Here is a 21863-nt window from a genome sequence, read left to right as displayed (position 1 = left end):
GCTGGTGTAGTATCATTAATTGAGGACCAAGGATAACTACTTCTGCCAAAAGCATTCAAGTGCTTTGTCGGTTCTTGGAATTGAATAAAGCATGGGCCAAGTTTGTGAGTTTGCTTTGCTAATTTACAGTACACTCCATTGTAGAGGATGAAGAGAAAGAGGGTTATAATAATCATTCATTCTATATGCACAACCATGTGATCTGCCTATTGATTTCATAACAAATAGTGCAGAATTAATTACAGCTCCCTACAACATGGCCCAGAAAAAGACTTAAACCTCCACTACTACTGAGATTGGTCAAACTCAAGCTAAAATCCCAGAGTCTCGTGGCCAAATCTGCATCATTTGCCTGAGAGCTCGGTTTGGCGATGTTACAGTCCACATAGTATTCGCCACGTACTCCCTTAACTTGTGGATTCAGTATTTCAGTCCCAAAAAGCATGTGGTTGCCGCTCCCTGCACGACCATGTTCAATGAGAAATAAACGTTTGAATCACAATGTATATCACATTCCTAATAGCCGTGCGACCCCTTTACATATGTGACCCCTTTACATATGTGGATCCTATATCGCGAGCGATGCTATCTATAATGTAGTTTATTATGAATAGGGTTCATCAGTCCATGCAGCATTGCACTCAAAATAGTGATGCTACATATATATTCTGAAACCTGAAGAAGTACCTGCTGAATAGTTTTGCTCATAAATATTATCCTGAGCACCTTAAGAAGACCTGTGTCAAGCCAAACAATAAGTTAATCAGTGAAAACTGAAAACCCACACCAGTTCAGACAGGTAAGCACAGCAGATGAAGCTTACACTTTACATGGATATCATTACGCATAATATTAGTGCGAATGGTTCCAGGATGAAAATGACCTGCATATATATTGGATGGTTCAAGTAACAACTGTATTGATTCATTGTAGCAGATTTTAGAAAACAACCTTGGGAGAATTTGTAGGTAACAGACCTAAATGATTAGTTGCAAAATCGAGTTCTATGTTGTCTTGAGATAGCTTAAATTTATCTACCATAACACCTGCATTGTTACTGCCAACAAAGAAAGAAGTATATTACTGGTTATTTTCATAGTATTAGCTATAAACTAACTAAACAACTTCCAGTTGTTTCTACATGAGCTTCTCACTATAAGAGACCTGGTGGAACCGTGGAACTATCATTTTAAGAAAGAAATTAGATAATATGGAAGGATTGCTTATCTTACATAAGGATATTCAATGGAAGGCCTTTGGAATTATACTCTTCTGCAAATTTTCTTACAGATGCCATTGAGCTGAGATCTAACTCCATGACATCAATCTTAGCATTGGAGATTCCTTTAAGGATTGCTTCTTTGACATTGGTACCAGCATCTACGTTCCTTACTGCCATTACTACATGAACACCACGCAATGCAAGAACACGCGCTGTCTCTACGCCAATACCACTTGAGGCTAGGCTCCTGAAATTGAACAAACTTTGAGACTACACCGAAAAGTTTAACGGCCTAACTTCGAAGCAAGGAAACATATTTGAGGCATCCAGAGGCTAGAGAGCTGTTCAAGACCACATTGGTGTTGTCTTGTGTTACATAGTAGCCATCAGAGTATCAAATTGAAACCTATATCTTATTATTTAGATTGTATTCGGATATGATTGTTCAAGAATACAATGAAAATGAATAGTTTCTTACTTTCTTTTCCCATATGTAAGGGATTACCAGATTAATTATCTTAATGTAGTGGTCAACCATTTGGTTTAGTTCAAGTAGTGAAAGAGAGGAATTGAGAAATGAATTAGGATTTACAATAGAAATTAGACAACCACATGTATTTAGAATGGTTTGCATAGACTTTGAAGCTCAAGTAAAATTATTGTTTCATTTCAATCCTAGGCATAACTTAAACCAAACACACCCTAGTACATAAGTATAGTGCATAGCTAGCAAGAGTGAACATAGAGTGATGATTTCAAACGAACAAAATCAAATTCTTCAAGTAACATCAAATGAGGGTGGCTGGGGATGGTGGAGACGGAGGAGAATGAATTTGATCGGCTTTATCGCAATAACCTTTGAGTACATCCGTCTCTTGCGTGGTAAACCCTAGCGTGCCGAGCAAGGCAGGCCAACACTGATGCTCAATCGTCCGAATGGCTTCACAACAGCTGTGGCCCAAGTAAGTCTCACCATTGAAGAAAAACAAGATAACTTCGCCACTACATGCATGGAGCTGAAGCAGAGAGTCCCAGCAGTTCGATGATTCTCCAACCAGATTCAACCTGGTTGCAAGGTTCCGGGGGTACGACCCAATTCGCGGGTTATTCATCAAAGGACCAAAACTGGCCATGAATGGCATGGTCATGGCCAAAAGAGTTATGAGAAGGAAGAGCTTGGAACTGGAAGCCATTCTTTTATTTTTCTAGTTGTGATAGAGAGAGAGAGAGAGAGAGATGGGTAGAGGAACAAACTGAAGCAAGAGTTTATATAGAGGGAGGAGGCATTTGGTGTTCCAGAAACGTTAAGTGCTTGGGTTAGTGAAGAGGCTCCTAGAGAATTTGAGGGGTTCATGCATTTGTGTATACATTATTTCACTAGTGGCAATTGATTAACAGTTAATAGTTAATACATAATAATTGGGACGTACTTCTAACGATTGATTCAACTCTGGAATCATATATACTCAAGGTCATGAACATGTAATAAAACCATAAGAGTCTTATCTTGCAAGAGTTGGTTCCCTTTCTGGTGTTATATAATGATAACACCCGGTATAATGAGTTTTACTAATGTGTAAAGATTCAATAGCAGAATTACAAGGTTTTCTTGGCTCACGCCCCTTCAAACAAGTACGGATTCTTGAACTACGAAATTTCAAATAACACAAAGAACTTGATTCTTGAACTAAGAATTTTCAGAAGATACAAAGAATTGGAACATCACATATTTATACCAAGATTTTTATTTATTTTTTGAACATGATACCAAGATTTTCTTTATTCACCAGACACAGTTGGACACTTCTTTGGAAGAAAAGAAAAAGCAAATACCAAACTATGAAACTAGAAAAGTTTGATATATGTGAAATTCCGTTAACATGTCATTTGTTCAGTATATGAAACTGAAATCAAATTAAAAGCACAGGATATTGATTCTTTTCTCTGAGAGTATATTTTCTCTACAATGTCAATAAACCATTAAACCCTGAACCAAAAACGCTTCAAGATGAGCACAAAGGAAACAATCCCCCTTCTCTGAAGACACGGGTCTTTACACCCCACAATTGCAAGTGAGCGCGGTGAGAAGTCCTAGCTCCATTACTGTCATCACCTGGTGACTCTATAATTCTACAAAACCAAAGAAAAACAAGGTTTATTTTTTCTTCCAAACAATAAACTGATAATGACGCAACATCAGATTTTATACACATTATATTTAATCCAAAGGTAAGACCTAAATGTACCTTTACACTTTGTAATAGCTGTTTGGCAGCTTTGTCGTTCTTGAAATGGGATCGTACAGGCTGTACAAAGGAAAAACAAAGTTAACCCTAGCAGAAATAAACAAGAAGGCACATGTACAAATTGCTCAGCTCCTTAGCAAGTGCACACACAGACACAACAGGTCAACTATATATTGTAATAGCAAAAGATCTTGATCCTACAAATGAGGGCATAAACTTTTAAATGAAGGATCAACTTTGTTTTCTTTATTTATTATTATTATTTTTTTAGTGAGAAGGATCCTATATCAGATAGTTTTTTATTATCTTTTTTATATTTTTTTTTATAAATAAACTACAATACTTTTTTGAGAGTATGGCATTGGAACCTGAATTCAGGAGAAAGAAAAATTGAAGTGCACATGACATAAACATATGAACCTACCTCCAGTATTCTGTTCAATGCTTTGGCCAAAGATGGTTTGAGGTCTCCAGGATGCACCTCACCTTTTGCATAAGCAGCACTTAATTTTTCAAACTTTGTGAAAGTCCTGTAGAATATGGCACGAACAGAGCATTTGTTACCAATCCAGGAAAAGATCACTATGGAAGATAGCTCAAGACAACCATAGGTTTTTAAAAATGGCACTCTCAGCAGAATGTGAGGGAAATTGAATTTGGTAGGGGAACTTCCACCAGCATAAAACTAATTCGAGCCTGTGACTTACCTATCTCCACCGTTCTTTTCACTGCGCTCTACGGTGAACTCATGAAACCAAGGAAAAATGAGGTACTGTACGTATTCCAAACAGGGATTGCCTTCAACCTTTTCTGGAGGGCAGTAAGCCTTCTTAATCTTTGTATTCACTTCCGCCTAGAATTCAGTCACAAATATCAAAAATTGAATTAATAAAACTAATCAATTTCAAGTGGCATACAAGAATAGCTACCAAAATTTAAATCATAAATATTTTCCATTCCATTTCATTGGCAACTAGTAGAGGTTAATTAACTCTAACTTGCCTGAAAATGCAAGTTTAGTAAACATTAGTACCAACCCACCTCTTCATCTTCCATAAATATGGAGGAGGATAGATCACTTTTTGACATTTTCTCCTGCCCTTGCTGTAAACCAGGTAGCATATCTGCAAATCGTCATGAGCAAAATAACAAAAAACATGTTACTACTTACTACTCTGATATAACAGCATAAAACATTAGCATTGCAATAGCTGTAACAGAATTAGGATGTTACGGTGTGACAAGATAATGGGCTTGTTTTTCTTCTTGATGTCATCACAGTACTCTCGTGCAAGCACATTCACTTTACGTTGATCCATACCGAGTTGACAGATGTCAGCCTATATAAGAAAAAAGATTTCACATATCATCAGTGTTGGTTAAATTTCAATATAAATATGTTCCTCTTCTTTTTATGTCAAAGAAAACATCTATCTGTTATTTGATGAACACTGTTATATGCTAAGACTGGAAAATCAAAGCATAAAAATAAAGGGAAGATCAGAAAATAATAGAATATAATGAATCAAACTTAGTCTTGAAGCAGCACAAACTTGCAATGTTAATACTAATTCCACGCTAATGTAGGTGGTTGTGGCAATCCAAACCCTAGTGAGGACTAAATACATGGTAGGACAACAATACTTGAAGAAATGAACAAATTACACAAGAGAATATGAACACTGTATAAGGTGTGTATGAGTGGACAACTCGACATACCTCCTTAAACTAAGCATCTCCCTTTTAGTTTTATTAACAGCAGTTCTCCTCTAAAACCAAGTTAGCAAACTGGAAGTCTAATACCTGCTGGATTAGTTTTTCAAGATATTTTACCAGGGGTGAACCTAAGAGTAGGTTAATCCTACCTTTAAAGCTCCGAAAATCATATAATGGTTTATATTTGAGCCGTATAACAAATACCAAGCAGTGTTCCTTATATAAGTGCTATGTTCAGATGTCAGATCAGAAAAACAAATAACTAGCTAATAGATAATTGAGTACCATGTCAGACAGCCAAGTTGGCCTCCTCTGATTGGCTTTATGAGCTTCTTGCCCTTTGCAGTTTTTATTGATTAAGCTTTCTATATTCATGTAAGCTTTTAAAAATGAGTGCAAGAACTGAAGTGCATATACTGAAATATCATCCAATAAGTGGATCTAACATATGTTTTACTCCCTAAAACTAGCATGACTTCTTCCTAATCCATACAACATTCAGAAAATGATGAAGCGAAACCTACATTCAGTCTCAAACATAAGGCAATGCCAAAAAATATCCGACAATGCAAATCCAAAAGTAAAATAGTAAGCACCTCCAGGAAGAAAATATCTGCACATTGCATACACGGGTAGAAGATCTGGGCAGCAGTTAACTCTTCTTGATCCGTTCGACCCATAATTTGACTACACCTGAACATTAGAAGCACAATACATTAAATATCGAAATTCACCAGATCTGGTACAACAGTAATCCAAAATTTTAGATACCTAATGATCCTCGGAAGCTTGTTTTTCCTGGCAATATCCATTACACGCGGCCAGTACTCATGTGACCTGGCATTGATCTCCTTAGAAGACCACAGAAACTCAACTTTCCCACTGTCCAGATTCATCCCCACAGACCTCCATATCTCAATAAAATACTTCCCCACAGTCTCAATCTTCTTCAAATCACCCCCCATCTTATTGTTTAGCTGCGCAAACCAATCGGCAATCCATATCTTCACTCTGCAGCCTCCGGCAATCATCTTGTTCACATTAATTGCCTTCAAAACTCCCTACACAACAACACATTTGCACCTCATAAACACAAACATTTCGATTCGAATCCCTTAACAAAACAAATTCTCATTCGTAAACTGAAAGCTCCGGAGTTCAATTACCTGAGCGATATGCATTCTCCCGGAGGGCTCAAAGCCGTCGTAGCAGATCGGCTCGGCCTTCTTATCCAGTAAATTCTTGAGCTCTTCTTCTTGGATACACTCCTCTGCGATGCTCCTAAGTAGGTCGTACCTCTCATCCAAACTCATTCTTCACCATAATCACAAACACAGTTTCGAAATGAGTTGAAGTTAACAAGAATGATGGAGAAGATGAAAGAGCAGAGAAGAAAAGCGAGGGAGACTTACGGGACAGATGGACCGGACGAGCTTCCGGGCTGGTCTTGCGACTGAGAGTCGGCGATCGACATCGATTCGATTTCGTCGGCGGGGACTTGCTCCGGTGCTTCGGTTGCCATTGGAGAGAGAGCTTTGGCAGCTTTCGAATTGCGTAAGGAGTATATGAGGGTATCTAGGGTTTCCGGAAGGGTTTCTTTTAACGCTGCCGTTTTTGCTTTAATTACATGGTGTCTTTAGGGGTCATCATGGGCCGGGCTAAGGCCGTCCCTACCCTAAATTTTAGGGCTTAGGGTCGGGTTTAGTCAAAGTCAACAAAATTTAGGGTCGGGTCGGGACTTAAATGTGTGTTACTTTTTCCGTCCGAAAAGCCCAAGTCACTAGGGCCGAAAGGGCCGGGTTGGGCAGGCCTTCCAAATAGGGCCGAAATGGACTTTAATTTTTAAACAAAAATACATTATTCTTTTTTCCTCAAAATGTGGCTCCATGGTCATATAAGCAATATAAGACTCATTGTTTTTTGTTGATCATATTTAATATATATATATATATACTAGCATTTCTCCACACATGCTCTGCATGTGCAAGTATATATATATTTTTTTTTGCAGAAAATAATAAAGAAAACGGTTATTGCATACATAAGATCATGGGAGAGAAAAACGGACTGTGGCTTTTTTTTTGTTTATTTTTTTAATAAAAATATATTTTGTAAATGTCATAATTATCCTCATGATTTAATTAATTTTCAAAGTTTTTTAATTTTCTAGGGTCATTTCCGTTAAAATTTTTGATTTTGACTAACAAACTCTCTTCTCTTAATAATAGTATAGATATATTAAAAATTAACTTATAAGTTATAACATTTATAAATATTAGTTAATGTGATTATATCTATACTATTATAGAAGAGGGTTTGTTAGCCAAAATCTAGAATTTTGACATAAATGACCTTAAAAGATTAATAAACTTTTAGAATTAATTAAATCAGAAGGATAATTAAGACATTTACAAAATATATTTTTATTAAAAAAATAAATAAATAAAAGTATCCACAACCCACTTTTCTCTCCCCATTATCTTTTCTCTACAATAACTAACTCCGATCTTTTTTCTGAAAAAAATAATAATAACTTGCACATGCAGAGCATGTGTAGAGAAATACTAGTTTAATTAATTATCTCTCTAAATCTCTCAAAAATTAATTGTTATTTAACAAAGGAAACAAGAATTAAAGAAAATAAAGCTTAGGAAATCAATTACCAAAAAAGAGATAAGTTGTATGTTATAGAAAAAAGAGAAATTTATTTAAAAAATAGAAAATTATTAGGGCTTAAACGGGCGGGCCTAGAGGGTTAGGTCGGGCTTGGCCCTAACGGGTTCAAACGGGCCGAGTAGAAGGGCCGGGCAGGGTTTCATTTGCATGGCCCTTACCCTACCCTATTTGAGAAAGGGTCAGGCCGGCCCGCCCTAATGCAAGGCCCGGGTCGGGCTTCGGCCCTACTAGCCGGGCGGGTTTAGGGCCGAAGGGCCAAATGATGACCCCTAGTGTCAAAGGATTCAAAGCCGAAACGAAAAATAAAAATGAAATAAAAAAAACATATTCGTAGCAAAATTATACATTTGGGCTCTATCCAAACAAAATTATACTTTTGGGCTAGTCTATGTGGGCCTTTGGCCCTTCAATGTATCAAAAATTATACATCATGATATATCCTCTTAGGTCATCTCCAACCTAAAGGGTTAAAGGATCAATCCGATCAAATAGTTAAAATTTGACAATTTTCATGTCCAACCCAAATAGTTAAGGATTAAAAGACTATTTTTAAGGGCTAAAGTGCAAGTTAAAGGGCTAAATGTACCCGTATAGCCCTTTAAAAAAATAATATTTTATTTAATGGGGAGACCCAACTGATTGGATCAGAAAGTGGGGAGGTTCACGTCATGTGATAAAATTTGCATGCATGTGCATTGCATGTGTGAGCGTATATTCAAAATTTTAAATTAATGGTCCATATTAATGGCATCTTATAATCTGATGGCTATAAATGGCTAGATGAAGTCAACAATGGCTAGTTGTGCTGACGTCATCTAGCCGTTTTTTTTTTTTTTACATTATAAATACATATCACCTCAACCTTATTTTTCACATCTTTTTTCTACTTCCTCATATGTATCTCCCTATTCTCAATCTTTCATTTTCTCCCTACACACACACACACACAATCATTCTCAGGTAAGGATATCCTTACCTTAGCCTTAGGAACGGATTTTCAGTTTTTGACCACTTTTCGACTACATATTCACATCTTAACCGTTCAGTTTTTAGGTCTTAATGAATAGATCACTTATGCAAATTTTCAGCCAAATTGATGATCGTTAAGGTATTGAACTCGATTAAACTAATGAACGAACATAATCTGTCGAACCAGAACCGTTTGTGTTCATTATTGTAAATTGCAGTTTTGAATGCCTTAACGATCATCAATTTGACTGAAATTTTGCAGAGATGATCTATACATTAGAACCTAAAAACTGAACGGTTAAGATGTGAATATGTGATCGAAAAGTGGTCAAAAACTTGAAATCTGTTCCTAAGCTAAGGTAAGGACATCCTTAGCCAAGAAGGACTATATATATATATATATATATATATATATATATTTATAACATATTCAAATTTTTAAAATATATTTTAGGGCTATAATTTAGCATTGACGAGTTGGAGACGGTTGATGTCACATCGATGAATAGTAAATAAATTAGGGATTTCAGGGCTATTTTTAACCTTGTGGGTTGGAGATGGCCTTAATGAGCCAATGCATACAATTACAATAAAAAATTTGAACATAGGGCCCGATCTAACTTTTGTTTTTATCAAAAAAAAAAAAAAAAATAGTGGTTGAGTGAGCTACCACTCCGGAGCCGGAAGCAACTTAGGTATGGTCTCTCCCTAAGGGATGTTTTTCACAAGTTGGGGTTTGAACCAAAAACCTCCTATTACCAGGAGAAGTCTTGCAGCGTCCGCCCCACTTGCAGCCTAGCATGCTTCCACTTTTGTTTTTTGTTTTTGATCAAAGATCTAACTTTTGTTGAGTGACTGAAATTTTTTTTTTTCTTATTTGTTTTTTCCTTTTCAAGGACAATGACTATATCAAAAGTTTGAACTTGTCCATTGAAGTACTGCACTCACTATATCAATATTTGTGACAAAACAAGACAATGTGAGCTGTGAAGTTGGCCGCCTAGGAAAATTAACAAGACTACAATCCTACTTCCAATAAATAAAAAAATTTATTATCAACTATAAACCAACAATCTGGGCAAAATAACAAGATCACAAATCAAAGAAAAACAAAGTGCCTTAAAACTAAAAAAGAATAAAAAAAAAACTCATAACAATAAAATGATAAAAGCTTGAAACCGTTTCAATTTCACTCAAGTTTTGACAAAAAAGAAAAAAGAAAAAAGAATTCCACCCTACTGTCTTCTTCACAGGACTATTATAATGAGTTAATGACCATGAGTCAAGAATTACTTTCTAAGAAAGGAATAAATCATTGCCGTCATTACGCTGAACAACTGACGTCACAGCCACGCGCTGGCCGTACCCGTTAACCCGTCAGGGTCACACACTTTTCCCAATTTAAAAACCAATCCCACACTGTATTGGTTGGCCGGAGAGGCCTAAATTTGGAATTATAGAATTCAAAATCAAAATCCGGAAGGCGGAAGCTAACAACAAAGACAAAAATAACAAGGCGGGAACTACACTCCGAAACCAGAGGAGGGACCAATCCGCAAATACCCAAAACTCCAAGCCCCTATTTCCCAAACCAAAATAAACCCAAAAAAATCAATATTCACTCCCCCAATTCCCAACTAAAAACATCACATCTTTCCTTTCACTCCCCCTATTTTCGAAACCCTCACAGATTTCCGGACAAACAGAACCGAACTCCAGCGAGTAATATCTTCGTTGTGAAATTCCGTTATAACGGATCGGGTCCTCATAATTCCGGCATTTCCAACATTTCGGAGGAATTTCGATTCCTCCGGCCACCCCGAAGCTCTTTCTCTGATTGGTTGTGTTCTTTCAAAACCAGGTCAGTAAATTCTTCCCTGCATTTTGGTTGTGTGTGTTGCTGGAAAGCTAGGGTTTATGTTTCCCGATCTGGTTGCTGATTTGCCTTTCTCCGTCTCCGCGATTGTGAATTCCGCTGAGGAATTGGCAATGCAGCTTGAAATTGTGTTGAATCGGAAAACTTGAGAGGATTTGAGCTGGTTTTTATGTCAGTTTTGTCGTGGTTAGGGTTTTTTTTCGATTTTTCGGAAGGTTGATGATTTAGGTTTGTGAAGATTGAGGCTTGGATAAGGTAGAAAGGAGGTCAGGTAAGGTAGGAAAAAAGAGAGTAAATAATTATTAGTAGTTTTTTGAGTTTGGAAGAGACGGAGAAGGAGCAGAAGTAGTGTGAGTTTCTTCTTTCTTCTTAGATGAAGTGTATCTGAAGAAAAGGATATTTTCTTTTTTCGTGTTTTATTTAATTTACGGAAGCTAAAAAGAGTACATTCGGAGGCTTAGGTGAAGCCAATTGCAGTAGGATGTAGCTGAAATGTGTTCATAAATGGTATATAGGTAATGTTGCCGAGGACGAGAATGAATGAGTAATGGAATACTTACTGTACTGGTTGATTATGGCAGCAATTAATAAATGGCTGTATTTGGTATAAGCTTGATTTTGATACGGATTAAACGCTGTGATTACTTAGTCTGAATGCCAATGCTCTAATGCGTATAATGGCATGAAGTTATGAACTAATGGCTTTTCAAGTGTGGCATGGTGCTTTTGATGCTTATATAATAGGCCTGCGGCACACATGCGCAAGCCTGCATGTTCTCTCTCAATAACAAACTTCCTTATTGTGTTTGTCTTCACTCTTGAGGTTTTGTTCCTTACTCATTATGTAGATTCATTGACTAATGTATATTTGTTTTGTCCTTGTAGCACTGCGTCTGCGATTGATAACAAGGAACAAGGCATTCCTACAGATTTTATGATGAGCATCCAGTCAGAGTCACAAAGAAATGGAAACGGGGGGTCAGAGCTGCAAAAAGATGAAAATGGGGGGTCAGAATCACAGAAAGATGGAAATGGGAGATGCAAAATCTCAAATGGGACTTCTAGTAAAGATGCTAAACTAGTGGAAAGCTCCGGCAACACAATTGATGGTAATACTCTTTCCCTCTCTCTGGAGTATGTGCTTGCTACTGGTTCCATTTTGAGATCCTGCTTCTCCATGATTTACCTTTGAACTTTATTTTGCTTAGGTAACGAGATATTAGCTCTGGTGGAATGGTTAAATTATATCGTTCCTTATTTAAGATTGCCGACGGATGCTTCTGAGGAGGAAATTAGAGCCTGCTTAATTGATGGCACTGTTTTATGCAGAATTTTAAATAAGCTGTGTCCTGGTTCAGTTGAAATGGTAGGATTACTGTTTTTTCTTTCTTTGGCTTGTAAACATGCTGTTGTATAATGTTTTACTGCTTTATGATTGTCAAAATATTTCATTTCTTTAAGTTGATCTGTATTAGTTTTGGTATATGGTCTTATATGCTATCTTCCTCATATGAACGGCTTTTGTCCTGCTTTAGGGAGGGAGTTCAGACCCTGGTTTTGCAAATGTCAAAAGGTTTCTGGTGGCTGTGGAGGAGTTAGGATTCCCTCCGTTTGAGCTTTTGGACCTAGAACAGGTATTTTATCTAAATTTTATTTTTAAATTTATCTCGTGCATCCTGTCATTGGTTATTTCTGTCTAAATTCATGAAGCTCGTGTAACCTGGTACATTAAAAATAAGCATCCTCTTCCCTTTCGCGACATCTTCTAAAATTGCAGCAAAGCATCTGGTGGCCAACTTGGCTTTAGATTAGTTGCATGCAGGGTTGTGGGTTTGAATAGAAAGTTTATCTATCAACTGATCATGTTCTGTTCATTATAAACCATATTGTGCTGATCTTTCTGACCAAGTCTACTGTTAAGTACTGGTTTTATGCAGAATTGTGCTGGCTGGATTGACCAGTACCAGTGTGTAGTATCAGCATCTGTCAATCAATTGATGGTTTGAGATCATTTGCAGGGATCTCTGGTGCCAGTTATGCGGTGCCTCAGTGCACTCAAAACTTCATTTGATTTTGGTTTTTGGGAAGGGAACACTAAAAATGAAACAAAGACAGGAGGGGAGTTGTTGGAGATAGAATATTTAAGGAAAATTGATCGTAATCAATCATTCAAGAGATACGGACAACAGGGTACTCAAAATAGAGAAGGGACACAAGGAAATTCAGATGACTCAACTTCTGAAGTGACAGGTAGGAGATCATAGACTTGTATAAACACTATATTGACAAATTTTATAAGTCATATTTACATATTCAATCTTATGTTCATTCAAGATCAATTATTTACCTTATTTGGTCTTAGGAGTATTCTTATTAGAGATTTAGGCAATTTTTCTCAGCTTTGCTAGAAAACCTGATCAAGAAGAGCGTATGTAGGATAATTATATGGTAAGGGGTTTAGCAGTATTGCCATGATGCTAGGTCTGTGCTCATATAATATACTGCACGTAAGACATTATAACCTGTGCAATACTGCTCAGTCCCCAATTGGAGGAATTCAGGAGTTACTGTGGTAGGGTTCTAAGATTATTGACTAGCTAGTGGTTTGACTGTATTTCTCTGGGATATTGTTGTCAATACTTTGAGTTTAATAAAATTTGTAAGGCTTGTCTGACATAGAGAGTAAAATGTTGATGAGTTGGAACATTTCTTTTCATTCCGCATGCCTCATCAAACTAAATGGAGAAATACATTATTCTGGGCATAAGAGCTGAGAACGGAATCCAGTAAATAGGGGACCTGATTTTGTTTGAGCAATTGTATTTGTTCATGCTGTTCTCGCATACAAATTGTTGATATGTTAATACATTACCTTTTGTTTTCTTTCCCCACCCTGTCTTTAGTTCCACCAGCTCTTCTAGAACAACTGAAGCAGGGGACTAATGTGGATCTCTGTGATGTCAAGATTTTGGAATCGATCAAATCAACCAGTTTAGATGTAAGCCATTGACTTTTTTTTTCCCCTGTTTTCCGTTTCTTGTTATGAGCTTCTTAGAGGTGCCTTATTGGAAAAGTTCTTGCTTTATGTTAGTCAAATTTTTGTCTGATCAAGCAACTCTTTGCTGCAGAATGCATCTACTCGGGCACTTTTCACTGTTGGGAATAGGATTCTGGATGACAGTGCTGAGAGAAATAACGGGGATGTACCTCAAGTATGGGAGTAAGAGGATACATGGATGCTGTTGTGTTAAAGCATTCATGAATCATGTGCACTTATAGTTTAATTCTTTGTTCTCTGCTGTACAATTTATTTCGTAGTTTTAACTTTCTTTTTTAACAAATTTGCTCAGCATCTGGCGTATCTTCTGAGAAAAGTCATGCAAGTGATTGAACAACGATTTGCGAATCAAGCAGTGAACTTAAGAATTGTAAATCTGTTAGCCTGTTTCTTTTCCTATGAGAATATTGTTTGCTTATATTCTACTCATTAGTATTGAAGTGCTTCTACTGTTGGATGCTTGTAGCAAAACAATATGTACAAGGGCCGTGAGGAGAAGTATCAAATGAAGATGAAAGTGCTTGAAACTCTTGCATCAGGGACCAGCGAAGAAATTCAGGTGAACCCAGCAATATGTTTGACAATTCCTATCCTCATAAAGTTAAAATCAAATGATTTATATTAATCTAATTGATCCTTTTTTTTTCCCCATCTTCCTATAGGTTGTTCTGAACCAGCTTAAGCAAATGAAGGTGAAGTTTTAATCTCTTAATCCTATCTTGAATTTACAAATCAAAAGGCATTTTATGTCTGATTCTTGATTTTGATGACTTTGATTCCTGCACTACATGGTCTTCATGCATGCATTCTCTTTTACTCAGAATATCTAATTTTAAGTTAATGTCGTATTCATTCCACAAAGTTATTGTCTTTTACTTTGGTAGTTAACATGATATAGCTGCATGTGAACCATGCATGTGTTTGTTTTGTGGAATCATTGTTAAGGAATATGGTTGTAATATATCCATGTTCAGCAAGTACAAAGTGTTCATTTTGCTTTCCATGTGTAGTTAAAAAACATGAAGGTTCAAACCCTATTTTATAAATCTGTCATCTATTTTTATTTATTTATTTTTGTTGATTATCTGTTTTTGATTCATTGGTTAATCATATACCCATACAACGACGATGCCCTTATTTCTATGCTTCCATGTGAAGTTGACAGTAATGATAATACTCTCATTTCTGGTATTTTCCAAACATTATTGAATGAAACTTGCGAGATTCTACTGATTCCTATAATCATATTTCAAGCAATAGGTATAGCATTCCTAAAACATGATTCCTCAAAGCAAACCCGCTGTATGAGTCTATTATTTAGTGTAGTAACCTGGCTAATATGACTATCATGTACTGATTCCTAAAATCATATTTCAAGCAATACATATAGCATTCCTAAAACTTGATTCCTCAAAGCAACCCTACTGTATGAGTCTATTACTTAGTGTAGTAACCTGTCTAATATGACTATCATGTGCCCCAACATCGCCTGCTTCCTTAGTTGACAGGCCATTACCATATCCTTTGGGGATAGCGTGCATTATTTTTCTATATACTATTATCTCCATGCACTGAATAAATAAACCTAAACTGTGCGGGTGCGGGTTCGGGTGCTTGTATCATTTGGGCAGAACTGTTGATGAAGCGTTATTTGTGTTTAGATCATTGTAAGATGAAACTAGATCCGTTTATATGGCATGGTCTGTCTGTTTCAATAAAATGGAGGACGTGATTGTTTTTTAATTATTATAAATGAAAGCTTGGATTGTTTTTAATATATATGCTTTCAAATGTAGAATTTGTTAAAACTCCACTTGTGCTTGTAAATTATTGCTTAAATACAATTATTGTTACTTTCAGGTTGAGCAGTTCAATATAGAGGAGAAGCAGAAAATCGAGGAGCAGGATGTACTGAGATTAAAGGAAGAGAAGGAGCAGATGGGTTTGGAGATTTCGACATTAAAACAAGAACTGCAAACGACTAAAAGTACACATGAAAGCCACTGCCTGCAGTTAGAAGCAAATGCAAAAGAAGCTAAACTTGAATTGGAAAGGAAGTTGAAAGAACTTGAGTCCTTACTAACAGGTTCAAAGAAGAATGAGAAAGAACTAGAGACATCTTTAGAATCTGTATCAGGGAAATGGAAACAGAAAGAAGGATCTTACCAAAGTTTTGTAAATTATCAAGTTGGAGCTTTGAAGGTGTGCCTTAATTGTCTTTATCTTTGTCTTAATCTCTTAGTCTGTTGGTGTTGATTTTATAGCATGATATATTGATGCTCTATAGGAACTAAGTGCTGCTTTGGAATCTACACGATGTGAAATCATGAGTGCAAAACAAAGTTACTTTGAAGAATTTAATTGCATGGGTAAGATTGATGTTAATACTTAATAGCTTTTGGTATTTACAACTTCACATTTTTTTTTGTTCTTTGGGGGGCTGGGCATCTTTTCACTATCTATGCTTCTGTAACTCCAATAGGATCGAAGCTTAGAGGATTAGCAGATGCGGCCGAAAAGTACCATGTAGTTCTTGCTGAGAATCGAAAGCTGTACAATGAGGTTCAGGATTTGAAAGGTACATAGTCAAATATACATGCTATTACCATACTGATTCTAATGCACCTTAACTGATTATGATACTTTCTTGTCTTCAAGGTAATATCAGAGTATACTGTCGAATAAGGCCATTCCTTCCTGGGCAAAGCCAGAAGCAGACCACCATAGAGTATGTTGGTGAAAATGGTGATTTGGTGATTGCAAATCCCTCTAAACAAAGAAAAGACAGCCGCAAGCTATTTAAATTTAATAAAGTATTTGGTCCTGCTGCTACACAAGGTATCTATTACCTAATAGTGTCTAATGAATTATGATGTTTTGCTGATTTATGTTGTCTAATGAATTATTTTATCTTGATATATGTAAACAGAGGAGGTATTTCTAGACACCCAACCATTGATTCGTTCTGTCCTTGATGGATACAGTGTTTGTATATTTGCTTATGGTCAAACTGGTTCAGGAAAGACCTATACAATGGTATGAAATTCCTGTACTTTTATCAAATCAGCCATGCACATAATGTTACTTGTGTCTTACCATATTTCTTTTGTTACTTCCAGAGTGGGCCCAGTGTAACATCAACAGAGGAATGGGGTGTCAACTATCGAGCCCTAAATGACCTTTTCCAAATATCTCAGAGCAGGAAAAGCTCCATAGAATATGAAGTTGGTGTTCAAATGGTTGAGATATACAATGAACAAGTTCGTGATTTACTCTCAAGTGATAGTTCTCGAAAAAGATATCCTTTAGTTCATTGATTTCTATTTCATCTTAAGGCCATTTTAGTGGTTGAGTGTCAAGTTTCGTTGTTTGAACTTTGTTCATCTCTATGCTTCCTTAATGATGATATTGATCCTTGCTTTCTATTTGGTATCAAAGTATTCTTTTCCTTAACTTGCACACACTTGGGATCTGGAATTCTACCCAACCAAATGGGTTAGCTGTCCCTGATGCAAGCATGCATCTTGTTAACTCAACTGCTGATGTCCTAGAGTTGATGAATATTGGCTTGGCAAATAGGGCAGTCGGTGCTACCGCCCTAAACGAAAGAAGTAGCAGATCTCACAGGTTGTGTTTTCTGTAAAACCTCTGCTCATCAACTTTCTATGTTTGTTGTCTTCCAAGCTATGTTTCATAATCAATCTTTGGTGCAGTGTTCTGACTGTTCATGTTCGTGGCGTGGACTTGAAGACTGACACTGCTATCCGCGGTAGCCTACACCTAGTGGATCTTGCTGGCAGCGAACGAGTGGATCGCTCTGAAGCTACCGGAGATAGGCTTAGGGAGGCACAACATATAAACAAATCATTGTCAGCCCTTGGAGATGTAATCTTTGCTCTTGCGCAAAAGAATGCACATGTGCCATATAGAAATAGCAAATTAACTCAAGTGCTCCAGAGTTCTTTAGGTAGTTGTCCAGTTATTTACATACTTGCTAACCAGATCCAGTCCAAGTTCGATTCCGTAACTCTCTGTATCTTCAATAGATGAATGGTCTGTTATTGCTCGTCTATACCTGCAGGGGGCCAAGCAAAGACGCTCATGTTTGTACAGCTTAATCCTGATACTCAATCATTCTCTGAAACTTTGAGTACACTGAAGTTTGCAGAGAGGGTTTCTGGTGTCGAATTAGGTGCTGCAAAAAGCAACAAGGAAGGAAGATATGTAAGAGAGCTTATGGACCAGGTACTGATATATCTTTTTAAACTCTACTATATAATTCAGTCCTGCCTTTTGAATTAAATTCTGATGATGTAGCATTTCTTAAAAGTAGATGGCACTCTTGCATGACCAAAGTACTCTGGGCTGGAGCCCAGGTACTATTTCTGGAAAAAATAAATAAATAAATAAATAAGAATAATACCACCCATGTTTCCTACCACTTTTCAGTATAGCAATTTCATCAAGTAGTCGATAGCTCTATATATTGTTTAGCCCAAAAGCTTACATATCCCACCCCATTAATAATTTCTGTTTGCGTTCCAGAATTTGGATTTTTTTTTTATCTGTTTAACTCTTGCAGGTGGCATCGTTCAAAGAGACGATTGCCAAGAAAGATGAGGAGATTGATCGATTGCTGAAGGCCAATAGTAATGGGGTGTACCGTGGCATGAGCCCACTAAGATCTGCATCTTCCTCTCCAAGAAGATACTCGATTGGGAGTCCTCGACAGAGAAAAACCTCAAGCCTAGTTGATAAAGTGGCTCCATACAGGGATAGTTTGTCGGAGGCGGCATATGATAAGCATTCTGAAGTTAGTTCTCAGCTGTCAATGGATGACTTTAGACATCATAAGCAGAGGTCAAAACTTGGAGGCGATGCAAGTCAAAATATTAATGAAGGTGATGCAAGTCAAAATTTTAATGAAGGCGATGCAAGTCAAAATTTTAATGAAGACTTTGAGCTCTTGGGCTTTGGCGATGAAGATGCTGGGGAGAGATTGAGCGACATATCTGATGGTGTTCTTTCAATGGGAACAGAAACCGATGGTTCAATGTCCAGTTCTGCTGTGGAGTTTACTCTTTTTCCTGAAGTTACAAAACCAACGGAACGCACAACTACTGAAACTCCAGAAGCCAAGAAAACTCAAGCTCAGAATGCTCTAGGCGAGAAGACACCATCCCATCCGACTGTAAGGTGGGTCTCTCATTTTCATTATATGCTATTAATGGAATTTTATATGACTTTTCTCGTAATTAAACTCCCTTAGATCCTATGAATCTAATGCTTTGTTTTTATGTTTTTTCTTTTTAATGAATTTGTTTTAAAGGTTTGCACCAATATCTAAACTTCCAAAGCCAACACCTAAGTTGGTCGATACAAAAGCCACTCGTTCATCATTGGTTAGAAGCTCGTCAAAGGTTTTGCCGAGTATGTATCGATTTGAATCCTCTTCTCTCTAGTATTCAGCCTTAGAGTTGCAGTGATTGATCTACCTTCTACCGCTGCCGCTCTAATTTACTGAATCTTATTCTTTTAGTTATGTAAATGCCGCCCACTTTCTACTCATGTTTCTGGTATTTTCTTTGTATAATTCATGTCAGGTCCTAGGAAAGCTACTGCTGGAAGCAGCACCTCGTCGGTGAAGTCTGGCAAACGATGGCAATGAACAATTTGGAAAGCGATAGAGTTTGTTACATAATTGGCATTGTTGTTAGAAACTCACTGTATTGTACTGTGTATTCATAATTATGCTGCTTCCTTCTAGGCCGTTAGTAGTTTCCAGTTGTCTTTATATTGAAATGACAAGTGGAAACTTCAAACATCAAAATCACCTTGTAATATATGTACTATTAATTGTCATAGTACAACTTTTAGTTTTTAGATCTCTCTGTTCGCTCATCATTGCATTTTCCCTTTTTGTTTAACAAATTTGGATTGCACGGAGATAAAAATTGCTCAAAAGAGAGATGAAATATGAAATACAAATGATGCTAATGTTCGCACCATCATGTCCTTGATATATACAATTGAGAAGAAGATAAATATTTACAAAGATTCAAATTATCTTCAACCTTGGTTAATAACACATGAACTTTTAACTAACATACTACTTCAACCTTGATTGATTTTTGAGATCTCTCACTTCGCTCAACGCCATCATCATCACGTTTTCTTTTCTTGTCGAACAAGTTTGGCTTGCATTCCTCGGATGGAGCCTTGCAGACGAACGGGTGGGTCAAAAGTTGAGCCACTGTCCACCTCTTGGAGGCCTCCTTGTGCATGCAGCACTCAAGAAAGCTCCGAAAGTCTTCCGACGCACCCTCCGGCAAGCACGGCACCTCTCCGAAACAGATAGCGCACATAAGGGATGCCCAGTCCGGTCTCTGACCCTTGGGGAGCAAGGGGAAGTAACCCACGTAGAGTTCCATTATAGTCACCCCAAAGCTCCATATATCACTGGCATAGCCATTGTGACTTCCACCGTATCTCTCCGGATCAAACCGCTCCGGGCTCATATAAGCACAAGTCCCCACAGAGGAACTGCAAGACTCGTCACTACTGCAACCAAAGTCGGCGATCTTGACCTCCTTCTTGTTGTTCATTAAAAGATTCCCGGGCTTGATGTCGCGATGAACAATCTTGTGAGTCTTGTGAAGGTAGTCGAGGCCTTCGAGGACTTGGCGTGCGATGGGGGCAAGCTTTTCTTCGGAGAAGGGACCTTGGGACTTGAGCAAGGTTTCAAGAGAACCCAAGTCCATGTACTCCATGAGAACCGACACGTCTCCGGAGGGCTTCTCGAAGATGGCGTGGCAGTGGACGACGTAGGGAGAGCCGGTTGTGCGGCGGAGGATGTCGAGTTCACTCTGAAGTGGGTTGTTATCGGAGGAGGAGTCAGCAGCCGGCGAGTGGAGTTGTTTGAGAGCGTAAGGGGTGGAAGTGGGCTTGTGAAGGACCTTGTAGACGGTGCCGCCGCTCCCGTGGCCCAAGACTTGGAGTCGCTCTAGGTCTGAGGCGGAGATGGGTGCTGTGGAAGAGGAGGAGGTGATGGTGGTGGTGACGGCGGGGCGAGGGATGGTTTGTAGGGAGAGAATTGGGCGGTGGTGGACGGCGGTGGAGGCTAAAGACAAGGAGGGGATCTTGCGACGTTGTTGGAGAAGAGCCATGTTGATCTGAAGTTGTGAGTGGGATACTGGAGTGATGCTACTCCTATATATGATTGGGAAACTTTCGTTTTCCTAGGATATGACGGACTACGTTCGCTTGGTGACTACGTCAAGGTATTCCAGTTTTGATAAGGGAACACTCTCAGCTCCTTTTAAATTTAGGAAACTTTCCCTTTTCTTTCCCTTTTTTTTTTTTTTTGGGGGCATTTTTCCACTGGTATTTTAGTGTGGGCTGCTGCTCCCACTAAAATAATATATAGGCTCTCTTTTTTATCATTCTTTTTTATCATTTTATGTATAGAAGGCTTTTTTCTTTTGGGCAACGTATTTTGCCCTTACTGCAATTTAAGGGATACATTGCGTCCCCACAGATATAAACTTAGTTGTTCTTTATTTATTTATTTTTTTTAATCAGGGTGAGGTTTCAAGCAATTTCTGTGGCGAATTAGTAACATACCCATTCAGTCAGTATTTTTACACAGATATCTGTGTGAATATCAATTCACACAGATTTCTGTAAGTATTATAAATTAGTTTATTTAGAAATCGTTAATTTTTTATGTTATGTAAATTATAGAGGGACGAATTAGCTACAGAATTCCGTGTGTAGTGACTAGAGACAGAATTCATTGTAGACAATCGAATGAGAATTGACATGACAGTTAGTGGTTACCGAGGTAAAGACACACGGATATCAGTTGCAAATGTGTGAGTATTTCACACGGAGTTTACGTATTTGGCACAGAAATATGTGTGAAATAAAGTTGTTCACATGGACTGCATTCCATTACGGTAACTTATATTTATGGAAAGATGTGGGGCCCACGCCAATATTCACACGAACAAAATAATCCGTGTGAGATGAGTATTATCCCCTTTCCAAACCGCACGGTAACTCAATCTATGCCGTGCGTGTACCATGGGTAAAAGTCAT

The 21863-nt window shown here is 37.7% G+C and overlaps 4 protein-coding genes across 5 annotated transcripts; 1 reads left to right on the top strand and 3 right to left on the bottom strand.

Moving 5' to 3' along the window:
• Positions 1–228: 228 nt before the first annotated feature.
• Positions 229–1399, bottom strand: LOC133706529 (short-chain dehydrogenase TIC 32, chloroplastic-like). 2 transcript variants are annotated; one of them, XM_062132071.1, is made up of 5 exons: positions 1233–1399; positions 978–1057; positions 824–883; positions 688–737; positions 229–459 (listed from the first exon to the last, which is right to left on the bottom strand). In XM_062132071.1, exons 1-5 carry the CDS (start codon positions 1397–1399, stop codon positions 421–423), a joined length of 396 nt encoding a protein of 131 aa, XP_061988055.1. In that variant the 3' UTR covers positions 229–420. The 2 variants fall into 2 exon arrangements, with proteins under 2 accessions (XP_061988055.1, XP_061988054.1); XM_062132070.1 differs by lacking the exon at positions 229–459 and having other exon boundaries at positions 586–737.
• Positions 1400–3060: 1661 nt separating this feature from the next.
• LOC133706503 (tyrosine--tRNA ligase 1, cytoplasmic-like) lies at positions 3061–6781 on the bottom strand. The gene is made up of 10 exons (XM_062132049.1): positions 6597–6781; positions 6351–6498; positions 5956–6245; positions 5781–5877; positions 4703–4808; positions 4510–4592; positions 4176–4321; positions 3893–3998; positions 3469–3528; positions 3061–3352 (listed from the first exon to the last, which is right to left on the bottom strand). Exons 1-10 carry the CDS (start codon positions 6704–6706, stop codon positions 3332–3334), a joined length of 1167 nt encoding a protein of 388 aa, XP_061988033.1. The 5' UTR covers positions 6707–6781; the 3' UTR covers positions 3061–3331.
• Positions 6782–10317: 3536 nt separating this feature from the next.
• Positions 10318–19650, top strand: LOC133743141 (kinesin-like protein KIN-14J). Its single transcript, XM_062170958.1, has 22 exons — positions 10318–10690; positions 11591–11814; positions 11914–12071; positions 12241–12339; positions 12724–12955; positions 13609–13703; positions 13834–13917; positions 14056–14133; positions 14230–14322; positions 14426–14455; positions 15624–15965; positions 16051–16132; positions 16246–16341; positions 16422–16601; positions 16693–16799; positions 16883–17062; positions 17227–17390; positions 17477–17730; positions 17845–18008; positions 18346–18959; positions 19093–19193; positions 19367–19650. Exons 2-22 carry the CDS (start codon positions 11640–11642, stop codon positions 19429–19431), a joined length of 3393 nt encoding a protein of 1130 aa, XP_062026942.1. The 5' UTR covers positions 10318–10690; positions 11591–11639; the 3' UTR covers positions 19432–19650.
• A 214-nt stretch (positions 19651–19864) lies between these two features.
• Positions 19865–20929, bottom strand: LOC133744889 (mitogen-activated protein kinase kinase 9-like). The gene has a single exon (XM_062172918.1). The coding sequence runs from the start codon at positions 20927–20929 to the stop codon at positions 19865–19867; it is 1065 nt and encodes a 354-aa protein (XP_062028902.1).
• Between the last annotated feature and the right edge of the window lie 934 nt (positions 20930–21863).

This window comes from Rosa rugosa, chromosome 4 (genome assembly GCF_958449725.1).
Source record: "Rosa rugosa chromosome 4, drRosRugo1.1, whole genome shotgun sequence".
In the NCBI taxonomy this organism is placed as follows: domain Eukaryota; kingdom Viridiplantae; phylum Streptophyta; class Magnoliopsida; order Rosales; family Rosaceae; genus Rosa; species Rosa rugosa.
Note: the sequence above shows the minus strand (reverse complement) of the source record. Positions and strands in the feature narration are given on the sequence as shown.